Raw genomic sequence first — 14,230 nt, forward strand, 5'->3', positions numbered from 1 at the left:
CAAGCGGTGACCAGTGGGTTCGGAGCGCTGAGACCATTTCTCGCGATCTGTATGACCTTCCACGACCTTCCAGCATTCCGGAGTAAATATTGTTGACGCGGTCCAAGTGGATGATGAGTCACCACTGCTTTCAGGCCACGACAACCCAACTACCGATGGGTCCATGCATGCAGGATCCTCCTGTGTGTATATATAAGACCTTATTCAACTATGATCCATCATCCCCAGCGTCTTTACCCGGTTCTCCTCTAGTAGTCCGCTTCCCTCACCATATTATCAGTGATGTCGTCGCCTCTTGCTATCAATTACCCAACGTCGTCATCATCTAGCCTCTACATCCCCGTGCATCGACGGGCACCTTCAACGGGCTCACCGAGCTCATCATGTGCTTCGTCACCAGCGCCATCATCGCGCTCATTATCACCCATGCTTCATGATGGGCATCCCTCTCGTGAGTACCACCTCCTAGCCTTCCCCTCGAGTGACAATAACTCAACTACCACGTCATACAGTGCCTATCTACACACCTTCAGACTTGCTACTGTTGGCATCATCGCCTCTATCAAGGTTCTCGTCTGAGGAATTAAGCGCCTTGCGAGCTGTAGCGCCAGAAATCGTGCAAACCCGCAAGCAGCGCAAATCACATGAATGGCATATGCGCCAGAGCCCATCCTCGAGCCCATCGCGCAAACGCTCTCAGTTTCCCTCGCGGTCAAATCCAAACACTTCTGAATCAGAGGGGGAGGGGCTAGGATGGAGGAAGTAATATACCCGCCGAGCAACTCCATCGCTCATGAATAATTCAAGGATACTATAACATTAACAATCACTTACACTCCTCATACATACTTGGTACTTAAATGACAACAACAAATCTACATTTATTTCTATTATCTCACTTTGACAATAGTAACGGTCCCAGCCTGACGATCGATGTTCTGAGCACAAGGAGATACGTGGCGTGTGGATTCGGTTACTTTGCTCATGCACAACCGAAAGTGAGCCTGCAGTATCATGACCGCAACCCGGGTGTTGCCACTGCCGACAGAGGTTTAAATACCTCAAGCTTGGAATAGGGCTTTGAGGATGTTCTATACTGGGCGGCGGCCACCAGTTACGGTGCTTCAATTAGTCCGTCAACGGAACGCGATACTTGATCGACTCCAATAAATTCCGTCCTCAAGATGCCTTCTCACAAGAATGAAGTCTAAGTGCAACAGATCAATAATATCAGGTGATGTCCCGCTAGCTATACATTCCGAAATGAGTGGAGTCACGATAAGTAGAGCTGGTCGAACAACAACAGACAGACATAAATGAAAAATAACCCTACACCTTAATCAACGCCCTCAACCGCCCAGCCCAGTCACTAACGTCCGCAGCACGCGTGTAACCTAGGCTGACTATCGCCATGCTTACCACAAGAAGCAGCCATTTAGTGTTGCTTCTCCTTTTGATTGAACCCTTAGAGGGCCTTGTTCAATAAGCCAGGCTCATGAGTACTAGACATTATGACGACGTACATTGGCATTTACCCCGGCTACTGGGAAGCGGGGCCGGGGTGGGAGTTTGACACCCATCATCCGATTGAGGGTAGCCTGTTTCTTGGCCTGGACATTGTCATGAGGAGACTGCCGAAAGACATAGGTCGTCAAAACTTACGGTGTAAGGGGGAAACTTTCCTGTTAAGAGGGAGTCAAGCCTATAAGATGCAACAAGTGAGCAGACAGGCAGAATCGCAAGCAAATAACGAACCATCCGGGGGAGTCAAGGGAGGCACGTTGGTGCGTGAACATGTCGAAAGAGAATTTTCTTGTGTGGTACCCAGCTAATAAGATGCGATCAGTATTGACTTGCTTGAGAGAAGGACAAACTTACATCCACTGGGACCGGTACCGCCGAATGGCAATCCATCGACTGAAGCACAATCAGTGACCTATCCTCGTTGGAACGGTAAGACATACTAGCGCAGTGTATCAACACATCATTGGCGATTGCCGAGCCACTCTGGGTATTGTCAAACACTGGCGAAGAATGTCAACGACGATAGCTTAATAGGTAACCGAAAGAAAAACACACCCTTGTTCTTAAAGGCCGCGTCCGGTGAGAAACAGTACAATGCAAGGGGATGATCGCTGGCAACGTTCAATATGATATAAACATGCTAATAGAAGCACAACTCACTGAGCATTGATGTATGCAATTGCAGCATCGACGTTGTCCACAGGCATAATGGGCAAGATCGGCCCGAACAGCTCACTATACAAACAATTAGACGCTTTTGGGGATGCCTGTGCAGATTTACGCACTCGCTCATCAGCGAGTCTCCATCTTTGACACCCTTAACTATGGTAGGGGCGATGAATTTTCTCGACTCATCGGTCTGCCCACCAAAAGCAATGGTGCCGGATGTGCTCCCGAGCAAATTCTTGAGACGGTGGAAGTGCGCCGTACTGACGAGGTTAGAGATATCTGTCGTAGATAGGGCGCCGGAAGGATAAAATTCGTCGTGTCTGCGGACATGGAAGGTCTAGATTGAGCATGACATACACAGGGGTTTGCCGATATACTCACGCATCTTTGAGGGCCTTGACGAACGCATCCTCAGCAGAGCGCGGGACGAGAACATAGTCTGGTGCGACGCAGGTCTGACCCGCATTCACGCACTTGCCCCACATGATACGGCGTGCAGCGATCTTGAAGTCGCATTTAGGGTCGATAACAACGGGAGACTTCCCTCCAAGCTAGAAAGATGTTAGTACGAGTATATCATAATGAATGTGCAGATTTACCTCAAGACTGACGGGCGAAAGAGTCTTCGCGGCGGCTATACCTATAATCTTTCCTACACGCCCGCTCCCAGTGTACAGGACTAGTCATCTCGCATCATAAATAAGACAATAAAAAATAGTACATGGAACACACCGTGGCCCCATGGGTATTCCATAAGCTGCATTAATGAGTACCCAGTCCATACATAACGAAGGGTGGATAACATACCTTGGTGGTCTCCGCAACGGCACCCAGCACGACTCTAATGACATCACTGTCCATATACTTTGGAATAAGCTCGGCGATGAGGCCGCTTACAGCGGGGGTCAGCTCAGATGGTTTGAGAACGACGCAGTTGCCAGCGGCAATCGCTCCAATCTTGAAAGGAGACCATTGAGCGAGCTGGAAGCGAGCGGGAAAAACGAAAAGCAACATACGATAGGTCCAAGCGCAAGCCATACGGGATAGTTGAAAGGGCTAATGGACAACACGACACCCTTCGGCTCCTTGCGGATCACTGGACCGAATGCAGCCCACATGATATTGAAAGGTAGTTTTTCCGTCCGAGCCCACTTCTCAACCCGGTCATAGGCGATCTTACAGTCGCTGATAGTCGAGTTAAGCTCGAGGCTGGAGCGCAATGAAATGAGCCTCATACACAGCGACTGAGATAATGCTTACAAGGAAGCTTCTAGTGAGGGTCTCCCGAGGTCAATGGCAAAGGCCTCCTTGAAACGTTCTTGGTTGTCCTGCAAAAGGTAAGCCAGTTGCAGGATCTGAACCTTTCTGGCTTCAATGGGTTTGGTCTTGCCGGACAGGAAAGTCTTGTGGAGAGTGGAGTAAATCTGAAGCGGGTTCTGTGAGCCATGGAACAGTGGAATAGTGTACAAGCGTCGCACCTCATCGATTTCTTCCGACGTCGTGAATTTTAATTCGGGTGCCGTTCTTGACATGTTGATTATACTGGTGGACACGTTCTATGCGGTGGTCAGCACATATAAAATAACCAGGTCCTAGATTTCCAACCTACGATGGGAAGTTCAACGACACGTTGTTGTTTTGAGCACAGTCAATATGATGACGACGACAGGTTCCTGCCTTATAAAGTCCATCAACATATGACGCCATTTCAACAACCTGCCAATCATGGAAGGAGCACTCACTAAGTCACAGTCTCGAACCAACCAATATTTTCCTGCAGGGATCTTTTCTTCAACTCGGATGCGAGGTAAGAGTAAGCGAAACGAACAAGACGAATAATCCACGATGAATCACAGCTGTACATGTGTTCAGACTCTCAGAGTTTCTAATTATAGCCGTGGTTGCCGGAACCGGCTATTGTCAGCAATAACATTGAAGCTCACTTATGACGAATGACCGTCTCTCGAGGATTGTTCGAGGGGTTGTTTTTATACACTGTTCCCGAAGCGAGTGAAATGGCAACACGCCCTTTGTCAAAGGCCGGTCCAGGGGTCGGGGACTGGCGCGACTGAATGCCGCCAAATCGCCCCAGGATTAAGTCGAGCACAAGGGAGCCAGGAGAAACCACGGCCACATCATCGTGCTAAGGTATATTTATGCGCTGCGTACTCGGCCAGCTCGAGAGTTATGACTGATCTCAAAGATGGGTCTTGCGTCGAGCATTGTCTCATGTTGAACGTCATTTAGTCGCCTCGAAGAGAACATTTCACCTGGGCAGGTGGTGATAAGAACCTCTTTCCGGTTTCAGACTAGTGGATGCAGTCAGTGTGCAGGTATTGCGCTAATATGAATGATGATCGACCCCTGTGCTGTCATCTAAATCTCAGCCTAACCTTGTCAAGATTCGGTTTCGTTGGCATTAAATATTACTGCTATATTTCTTCATACTGTAGAGATACGACACTAGCTTCGTCACGTGCAGCACGTGACACAGTCACACTTGGTGTCACAGCTTCGAATGACCCTGTGACCTGTGACCACATAAAAAATAGCTTCGGCAAATTGTGATTGCTGGGCACCTTGGCTTCTTGTCTGATTCATATATTATTGTAAAGCTGGAACAACAGTAGAACTACTGGCATGTGTTTTTATATGTTTTTTATTTTTCTGTATGTTTTACAATGTCCATCGTCCCCAAAAATTGGTGTGACGTCCCCAAATAGGTCGATCGCGATGGCTGTTGACGACAGCGATCTCTACACAAGTGTAATATACAACAGTATACGTATGCTTGCTATGTCTGAGCCTACACATTAATAGCTATCGTATTTGAGTGTGCAATAAAAGATTCACAAGGCCAAGGAACATCGACGCTGAGGTACAGGCCAAGACAAGAGACACCTGGTCCAGGCAACCTTAAGCAGTGCAGCTTGGGCTGAGGTTTCGATGATCACAGCATACGCAGCCTTTCCCCTACCAATCACACTGGATTTACAGAAACATGTATCGTAAACGTTGGAATACTGGAACATACACACCAAGACCACCCAGATGGCGTTTACAATGGCCAACAGTTTGCCCATCCTTCGCAGCCAGTGCGACGACGCCAGAGTAACACGTGCAGCGAGCGACGCTCGTTTGGAACAAGATGCGGAGTAGTGTGCGAGGATGCTAGACATCAGGAGCATCGCCAAAACTAAAGTCGATATGCCTCCGTAAATGAGGTAACTCAGAGATCGACATCCGATGCGCTGCCTGGGGTTAGTGAATTCGTCTACATATCACATATACCAGAAGAAACGCACTGTCGTAGGAGTGAAATATGCCACGGTCACTGCTCCTCCGACTGTTCCCCATTGTAATGCAAGCGAAGCGCATGAAGCGACAGCCATTCTGGTAAACACGCCAGGTGCCCAATGGCTGCGTCGTGCGCCGTCGGGCTGCGCACAGTACATGGCAATTTCCTGCGGGGACCCGCGTCGATTGGTGGGGTGGATGTGTTTGATATTGTTAGACTCAATCCACTCAGCCTCAAAACGAACGGGAATACGGCTTTGAGCCTTCTCGGATGCTACTTTGAACACCAGGAAGACAGTTTCCGCAGTAGATGCCCATTGCAATGAACGGGTGTAATTAAACACCGGTGGGGTGAGGAGTTCGTCTGGAGACATCACATCCCCCTCCGTTGCGGTTATCGTTAAAGCTCTCGGGGCGGACGGAGGCGACATTCCTATATGAGTATCTGGTGTTCCTGTGCGTGCGTATCGGTCGGCACGATCATAAGCCGCTCGTAAACGATCAAAATTGCATTTCGGGGATAGTTGCAGCCATCCAACAACTATTGAGATCAACCATAGCCACAGTGTGCCAGTGGCGTCACCGTCGGCTTGAAGGTTCACGTAAGAATCTGTTGGTGAGTTGGCTACAGTCAGGATATAGGCAACAACGACCCAGGCGATGGATGTCGCGGACGCAATTGACCATGTATGGGTGTAGTCCACCAATTCGGAGAAATTTCTCCACCAGGAGTCATTTTCCGGCAGGATAACAAGAGAGGGAAAGTGTGCATGGAAATGCAGTCTCAGCGGGACTTGCTGAAGGCTGCTTAAGATAGATACTGCCAAATGTGAATTGGGATAGTTCACTGATGGAGTAAATCGGCGGTTGATCCACCGAGAATTAAGAACGGTGATGAGTAGAGAGTAGCCAGCAAGCGCTGGTGACCCAACGGTTAATACAGCAGACATGAGATCATCAAAGTTATACTGTGCCCCAAAGGGGAGCTGCGAAATCAAGGCAAGATTTGGCAGTAGCCATGCACTGAAATCTTGCGAAAAATTAAGCCAGTTGAAAGTTCTTGGTCCAGACCCACAGACAGAGGTGCACAGCGAGTAGCTAATCGCTGTCGCATCAGAAACATTCGACACGGGATACCCGTCGGCATCGAGTAGACCGGCTAAGTTGTGCGTAGAATTCGCATTCGCCACGATGCCGATAAAACACTGAGTGAAGTTGACTCCAGCAGCTCTTTCCACAGCATGTGCCAATAGTAACAGACCTAAGCAGAAGGAATGAGCGATAAAACCGAAACTTGTGGTCGCATTTCACTTACACGCCTGAGTGCCCGTGTGCAAGCGCATAGCTGTATGCTATCGAAGGTAGATGCACTGTATGAATTTCTTTGGCGTACTAGACAAGACCAGAAACCAGCATCGCGACCTTTAATAGCGCTGACACTTCACTGAAGTGATTTCTCACAGTCTGCACATAAGTAGAAAGGTCACTGGCAAGGATTATCTGGAACTGTCTGTGGCAATGAGTGTCAACGTAATGTGGCGAAGTCCACTTCCTTGTGGCTATGAAAATATGATTCGCCAGCGATAAATCATTGGTCCACAATCAAGGCGAGAAGGATAGCATACGCACGAATGTGGTGCGCAACTCGGAGCAATTGTAACTCGTAGGTGAAGACAGAAAAGACGACGTGTGATGGTCACGAACGCGAGAAAAGGCGGTAGTTCGCATCATTTGCATGTAAGTAGAGCTCGGCGATGAATGGTGTCCTCGTCTACGGGAGAAGCAATCAGAGTTCTAGTTTCAAAATATATAGCCACATCTTTGACACATCGTCGCTTTGCCAAATCCACAGGTCACGGCCCGCCAGATGAAAACCGTAGCGCCAATATGTCCGATTAGGGGCAGTAGTCATCGTGAAATGAACGCGCGGGCACCGTAGATCTGGCGGAAGAGGAGGAAGAAAAGAATACCATTGCGTGATTTTCTTAGCGCAGGGCGTGGGCCTATATCGGCACTATCGGACGTGACTCAGTACCTGAGATTCCAGCGTCTAACATGTAGGTCGTGTGAGCGGCGGACGGATTCCATGACATCAGTATGAGTACTTGTTGTACTGTTTACCCCGCATCATGCACTATCATGCAGTACGATAATTGCGTGGCAGGCACTACATATAATTAGCCCTCGCTTAAAGCTGAACTATGAATAAGTACTTATCGTTTACCGTGCGGGTGTATAGAAGTTCGCAGTGGAGCGTAGAAGGATGCCCAAATCTATTCTTTGTTCTCAGCACATAGTACCGTTATATTATTATTAGCGTATATTAGACACCCCGAGGGGTGACCGGACTCACTTGTGGGACTGCAGCATGCCTTTATCTTTTCCCTTCTCAAATCATGCTGGTGTGCTTTCTGCCTGTGCGCCCGCGTGCTCGGATTCAGGGACCAACTCTAACGGACGCGTAGCCACTAGCAAATGTCTACGCAAGGGCAGTGATGGAACTACCCACCAACCACGATGTGCCACCAGAGCCGCCCGACTTCCCCCGAACAGCTAGCAAGTTGAGGCGCCCGGCCCAGTGACTAAATCACCGGTACGCTAGCTGCTGGCAAGAACTTGGCAAAAGTTCTTCCTGAAGTGCTTAGCAGCTATGTATAGGACTAAGTAATTCGCGTCCGTCGCTGTGCGTCCTTGGCGCAAGGATCACTAGTGATGATGAAACTTGACAGTTTCTGTTCGAGACTTTGACGCCGGTACAGCAACGGAGCCATGTGGCAATGGAAGCACTGCGTACATACTAAACCAACTGTATCAGACTATCAAACCGCATGTGTTCAAACTGCGGACCATGGGGGTACTTTGCGTACATATATGGTCTTCTCCCATAGCCGCTTCTCCTGCACCAATTTCAAACGGAAATGCGTTGCGGTGCTCATATCGATCAAGGGAAGGGAACTGCGCCACGAACGGATGGATGTCGTCACTGTGTGATCGACTGTACACTTGTTTTGTGGTGTGATCATAAGTTAGAGACACAGGAAAATAGGGCACACCTTAGTCGTGAGATCATATTTATTTATGATGAGCAGACGCATATTAATAGGACGGAAGTTCCCTCCGTCGCCGTTGTTGGGCAAAGCTCTCGTACTGTATCTGATATGATCATGGAGAGTGAAGCAGTGCTGATTGCGTTTGATCCATTTTATGCGAAGGAATCTAGGGCGCTGCTGTGAGGACATGGGGACAGGAGGGCTTGGTGATCGTTTGGGATTCATCTCCTACGCTCTATCGGTTGCTGTATGTATCCTGGTGTATCAGTGTTTGGTAAGGGTATCCCTTAGCGCGATCGCGAGCCATGTCCAAGCGGTTGCACACGCGGCTCCCCGGGGGGCCGGTGAATAAGATTAGAGCCCGTATTATTATTAACGCCGAGGAGCAACCTCACAGGTCTACAAATGCCAATCCTCCCTCCTCGACTGGATTAATGATAGGCTGCGCTCTCGAATTACTAGCCAGAAGCAAGTCAGAATAGTTATAGTTATTAATATTCTTGGGACAAACCGGATTCCGTGGATGATCGCGACCCCAGGCTACTTAGTACTTCCTAGTGCTCCAGAACCCTTGCGACCTCAAAGTTCCCTCCGCAGAAGACGCAGCAGACGCCAATGAAGACAAGATCCATGGGAGAATCCAATATAATGACTTACGAAAATAGAGGGAACACCATCTTGTGGAGTAAACATTTGAGTTGAAACTTTCGGCTGGAGCCTGAAACAAACAGACGCCGCAGTACTGCTAGCATAGATTCTACCAGTAACCACCATACCAGTGGCAACTATGTTATTCAGGATCAGCGACGTGCAGCGAAAACGGCTCAGCCTGTGTGTCGCAAGGGGTGTCGGACCGATCGGGGGCCCATCGGAGAGACGAGCAAGAGGTGAAAAGCACTACGAGTATGTTATAATTTGGGCTGACCAGGAAATAATTCGTGCGGTGCCGTGTTTGGATGATCAAGATAGCTTCACCCCCTTAATGTTCCTCGCAGTCGACCTATTGACGATTTTCTGGAAGCAAAGTCGAATCGTTGCCGCACTGGTCACCGTCGGCGTAGAATGCCAATGTACAATGGCATTCGTGTCATTCAGCCTTTGCGTAACGTACAGCGAAAAGGACTCAGATCGCGAGGTGACTCGGGCCGATCGGCATCGGGAAGACAAGGCAAAGGTTAAAACAAGTTTCGCGTGTTTGGTCTGACCAGAAGGATGCTATATTTGGATAATCAAGATAGCAAGCGGAGTAACTACGACTCGCGATCGACGAGCTTCAGGTTTTGCTGGCCATGGAGCAGTATATGACTCGTACAGACCAAGCTACTATCATGCTCCGAGCAATTGTCTGTTGGCGATCAAACCATTACAAGTCCGATAGTCCAACTCGACAAAGTATTAGTCCAAACAATTCATTAATGATCTTGTGACCTCGGAGGAGTCCATACTACAGATTTTATCAAAGCCTGGATCAAAGGCCATGTCTTGTTCTCATCAAGAAGAAGTATTGGTGTACGGCTACCAGAGTTTGATGTGCATGATGGAATTACGCGGAGGACGCGGAGGTTAAGGTAAATACGCACAGGCAGTCGCACATGGTTACTGCACGCGGCCTTAGGAGCTTGGCTGTCTGCCAAATGTTACGACTCATAGTCATACACGTTGCTTCGCGCAGCGAGCCAAGTGTAGTGTAGTTCGGTCGCCACGACCCAAGAGTCCAAGAGAATTACACGTAGTGTGAACTTGGCGCTTCGAAGTATGTACTGGCTAATTAGTGAAGTAAGAAATCGAACCAACGTTATCGGGGATACGGCATCATAAACCAGACCAGACTGGCGTGTTCCAAATTTTGGAAATATGACCGGGATTAGGACACTGACAGAAATACATAGAGCTCAGATATTCCACGGTGATAGAGCGTTCAGCTGGTAGGTATAAGTTCGAGGAGATCGGGGACAAGGAAGGATACGGAACGGCAGTGTCAGAACGACAGTTGCCGAGATTTCAGAATCTTAAGGATCATTACGATTCTGACCAAATCGGGCCCCTCGTATTTGTATTTATTTGGTTGTTTGATCGCTATGAATTTTACTCCCAAATATAAAGTCCGTTCATCGACAGGGCTGACATTCTCCCACTCCTTCATCCCATCCTCCTTGACTTTCGTCAATTCTCCTTTCAAAAGTGCCCGCGACACTATAGATTCATCTGTAGGGCTCTCCCCCTCCTCCCCCTCTCTGCGTCTTAAACCATGTCCGAACCCAACGTGGCTAAGGAGCCCGGTCCACAAGGCGAAGAGTCGCCTATTGTACCATCCACTTCTCCAGATGAAAAGAAGAAAAGAGAGTACAAGGATTTCACCCATGACGAAGAGAAACCAACCCGTAGGCATTCGCATTCTTTTGATGTTTCCTGATCTTATGATACTATTTCTATTTTTTAATCGTCGCAGATGCCAATGTTGACATGTCATTGGTGAGTAATCGCCGCGTCTGCCGTTAACCATGTTATCTAACCTCCTTAATAGATCGAGTTGAAAGCGGACGACCTTTATGACAAGGAAAAGGTCGACCTTGAGACTATCGTTATTGAGGATGTTTTCAAGCTCCTCCAATGTGACGAGAATGGTCTCAACACCGAAGAGGCACATCGTCGTATTGAACTTTTCGGTCCCAACAAGCTGGAGCAGGAAGAACAGAACCCATTCTTGCAGGTACGGATTCCAGTCTCATTCAGGGGCGCTCATCCTTGACTCTGTTTCATAGTTCTTGAGTTTCATGTGGAATCCATTGTCCTGGGTCATGGAGGGCGCTGCTCTTGTCGCCATTGTATTATCAAACGGTAACGGTCAACCACCAGACTGGGAGGACTTCATCGGTATCGTCCTTCTGCTCTTCATCAACTCTGCAATCGGTTTCTATGAAGAACGTAACGCTGGTAATGCCGTCAAGGCACTTATGGACTCCCTCGCCCCCAAAGCGAAAGTAAGGCGTAATGGCACCTGGTTGGAAATTGAATCTTCGGAACTCGTTCCTGGTGATATGATCTCGTTCAAGATCGGTGACATTGTTCCCGCAGACTGCCGTTTGACGGAGGCCATCAACGTCTCTATTGACCAGGCTGCTCTCACCGGCGAGTCTCTTCCTCAGAGCAAGAAGTTGGGTGACCAGTGCTTCTCGTACGTCATTTTTGGTTTGATACATTCCTGGCCATTAAATTTCCGCTTCCAGTGGTTCTACCTGCAAGCAGGGTGAAGCGGAAGGTGTTGTCATTTCCACTGGCGCCAACACTTTCTTCGGTCGTGCTGCTTCCCTCGTGGGCCAAGACGATGACACCACGGGTCATTTGCAGAAGATCCTTGCGCAGATCGGCTCATTCTGCTTGGTGTCAATCGGTATCTTTGTTATCGCGGAGATTCTCGTGCTCTACGCGGGCTTCCACTACAGTTACCGTCGCGGTCTCAACAACATATTGGTGCTCTTGATCGGTGGTATCCCCATTGCCATGCCGACTGTCTTGTCGGTTACTCTTGCCGTCGGTGCCCAGCAACTTGCTAAGCACAAAGCCATTGTTACCCGTATCACTGCTATCGAGGAGTTGGCCGGTGTCACCATCCTTTGCTCCGACAAGACGGGTACGCTGACCACCAACAAGCTTACCATTGACCGGGCTACCATTCGCACATACGGGCCCTTCTCGGCTGATGACGTCATGCTCCTCGCTGCCTACGCTTCTCGTACTGAGAACCAGGATGCTATCGACTCTGCCGTCGTTCAGGCTCTTGGTGAAGTGTCCCGTGCTCGTGCTGGCATCAAACTCCTTGACTTCAAGCCCTTCAACCCCGTCGACAAACGCACGGAGATCACTTACCGTGAAGAGAGCTCCGGCAAGTTGAAGCGCGTCACCAAGGGTATGACCGGTATCATCATCGAACTTTGCACGCGTAACAAGACCGAGGAGCTTGAGAACAGGCTTGAGGCTGATGTTGAGGAGTTCGCTACTCGCGGTCTTCGTGCCCTCGCCGTCGCATATGAGGAGCTCGACGGCGACGACCCAGAAAGTGAAGGTAACGGTTTCGAGCTCATTGGTCTCCTTGCCATCTTCGACCCCCCTCGTGAAGACACCAAGCAGACCATCGACGATGCTCTTGCTCTCGGTGTGAAGGTGAAGATGGTGACTGGTGACCAGCTTGCAATTGCTAAGGAGACTGGACGTCGTCTTGGTCTCGGTGATCACATGTACCCCGCGAAGGTTCTCAAGGACGGTCCTGCTCCCGGTAGCAAGCACTTGTCACTCGACGAGATGATCTTGGATGCCGACGGTTTCGCAGGTGTGTTCCCTGAGCACAAGTATGAAATCGTCAAGCGTCTCCAGGGTCTTGGCCACCTGTGTGCTATGACTGGTGATGGTGCCAACGACGCTCCCGCTCTCTCCCGTGCCAATGTTGGTATTGCCGTCGAAGGTGCCACAGACGCTGCTCGCGGCGCTGCTGACATCGTCTTGACTGAGCCCGGTCTCTCTACCATCGTCCATGCCATTCGCGGTTCGCGTGTCATCTTTCAGCGTATGCGCAACTACTCAATATACGCTTGTGCTGTGACCATCCGTATCGTTGTCTGCTTCGCTATCCTCGCCTTCGCTTTCAAGTTTGACTTCCCTCCGTTCATGGTCCTGATCATTGCCCTCCTGAACGACGGTACCATCATGACGCTCTCAGTCGACCGTGTCTTGCCCTCGATGACCCCCGATTCTTGGGATCTCGCTGAGATCTTCGCGTATGCTGTTGCCTATGGTATCTACTTGACTGCCTCGACGTAAGCACCGCCTTTCACCCTCCTCACTATCAAGCTAATTTGTGTCCTGTAGTGTCGCTCTGGTCGCAATCATCATGAAGACTACGTTCTTCTATGACAAGTTTGGTGTCAACTTTAACGGGAGCCCCACTCCTAACGGTGCCAATGATTATCAACTCCACATGATTGTCTATCTCCAAGTCGCCATTATCTCGCAGGCATTGATCTTTATTACCCGCTCGCACGGCTTCTTCTTCATGGAACGCCCTTCCATGGCTCTCTTGGGAGCCTTCTGCATCGCGCAGCTCGTGTCATCAATTATCGCTGCTTACGCCAACTGGGGATTCACGCAGATCCAGGCGATCTCAGGTGGATGGATTGGTGTCGTTTGGGTTTGGGTACGTTTGTCTGTTGCGTTGTCTTTACGTGCTTGCTGACTCTCGGATTTGTAGAACATTGTTTGGTTTGCCCCTCTCGACTGGATCAAGTTCGCAATGAAGGCAACCGTTATCAAAAAGCTTCGTGAACGTCACGCACAGGCTCAGGCTGCACAAGCAGAACAGGCTGTCTCTGGTGTTCCCATCACTCGCACCCAGTCTCGCGCTGCTTCGATCCACGAGTCGTTGTACTCCAACCGTGTGTCGTTCATCCGCCGTGCTGCTCGCAAGGTCGGCTTCGGCTCCAAGATTACGATGAAGCCCGAAGAGCTCCAACGCTTCAGCAGCATCCAAGCGCAACGTACGGGTGCGACACTTGCTCGCAATCCCAGTCGTACCGCTGCTGCATAGACTTCGTGAGTTGTAGAATGGGGATGCGTGTCTCGAGTTAGTCCGTTAAAGCACGCGGACGATATCATCTGTAATCTAGATATTATTAAGGCCCGCCGTCTTTCGCATGTGG

The 14,230-nt window shown here is 49.6% G+C and overlaps 4 protein-coding genes across 4 annotated transcripts; 2 read left to right on the plus strand and 2 right to left on the minus strand.

Annotated features, from left to right (window-relative positions):
- The first annotated feature begins 29 nt into the window (after positions 1-29).
- EDB91DRAFT_876141 (uncharacterized protein) lies at positions 30-793 on the plus strand. The gene is made up of 2 exons (XM_041328683.1): positions 30-451; positions 513-793. Exons 1-2 carry the CDS (start codon positions 283-285, stop codon positions 764-766), a joined length of 423 nt encoding a protein of 140 aa, XP_041180677.1. The 5' UTR covers positions 30-282; the 3' UTR covers positions 767-793.
- A 394-nt stretch (positions 794-1,187) lies between these two features.
- Positions 1,188-4,077, minus strand: EDB91DRAFT_1113616 (Aldehyde/histidinol dehydrogenase). The gene is made up of 18 exons (XM_041317856.1): positions 3,936-4,077; positions 3,799-3,870; positions 3,672-3,749; positions 3,454-3,617; positions 3,210-3,402; positions 3,001-3,150; positions 2,926-2,950; positions 2,793-2,872; positions 2,575-2,744; positions 2,310-2,513; positions 2,185-2,259; positions 2,080-2,135; positions 1,965-2,024; positions 1,879-1,917; positions 1,756-1,828; positions 1,663-1,702; positions 1,524-1,610; positions 1,188-1,464 (listed from the first exon to the last, which is right to left on the minus strand). The coding sequence occupies exons 3-18, from the start codon at positions 3,723-3,725 to the stop codon at positions 1,330-1,332; spliced, it is 1,605 nt and encodes a 534-aa protein (XP_041180678.1). The 5' UTR covers positions 3,726-3,749; positions 3,799-3,870; positions 3,936-4,077; the 3' UTR covers positions 1,188-1,329.
- Positions 4,078-4,998: 921 nt separating this feature from the next.
- On the minus strand, positions 4,999-7,251 carry EDB91DRAFT_876367 (uncharacterized protein). Its single transcript, XM_041328685.1, has 4 exons — positions 7,120-7,251; positions 6,806-7,049; positions 5,499-6,751; positions 4,999-5,444 (listed from the first exon to the last, which is right to left on the minus strand). The coding sequence occupies exons 2-4, from the start codon at positions 6,831-6,833 to the stop codon at positions 5,043-5,045; spliced, it is 1,683 nt and encodes a 560-aa protein (XP_041180679.1). The 5' UTR covers positions 6,834-7,049; positions 7,120-7,251; the 3' UTR covers positions 4,999-5,042.
- A 3,537-nt stretch (positions 7,252-10,788) lies between these two features.
- EDB91DRAFT_1235700 (uncharacterized protein) lies at positions 10,789-14,118 on the plus strand (the record flags this gene model as incomplete). The annotated part of the gene is made up of 7 exons (XM_041321351.1): positions 10,789-10,921; positions 10,990-11,012; positions 11,065-11,250; positions 11,303-11,715; positions 11,768-13,351; positions 13,404-13,728; positions 13,783-14,118. 7 exons carry the CDS (start codon positions 10,789-10,791, stop codon positions 14,116-14,118), a joined length of 3,000 nt encoding a protein of 999 aa, XP_041180680.1.
- Between the last annotated feature and the right edge of the window lie 112 nt (positions 14,119-14,230).

This window comes from Suillus paluster, assembly GCF_016628075.1.
Source record: "Suillus paluster strain FC165 chromosome Unknown EDB91scaffold_9, whole genome shotgun sequence".
Classification (NCBI taxonomy): domain Eukaryota; kingdom Fungi; phylum Basidiomycota; class Agaricomycetes; order Boletales; family Suillaceae; genus Suillus; species Suillus paluster.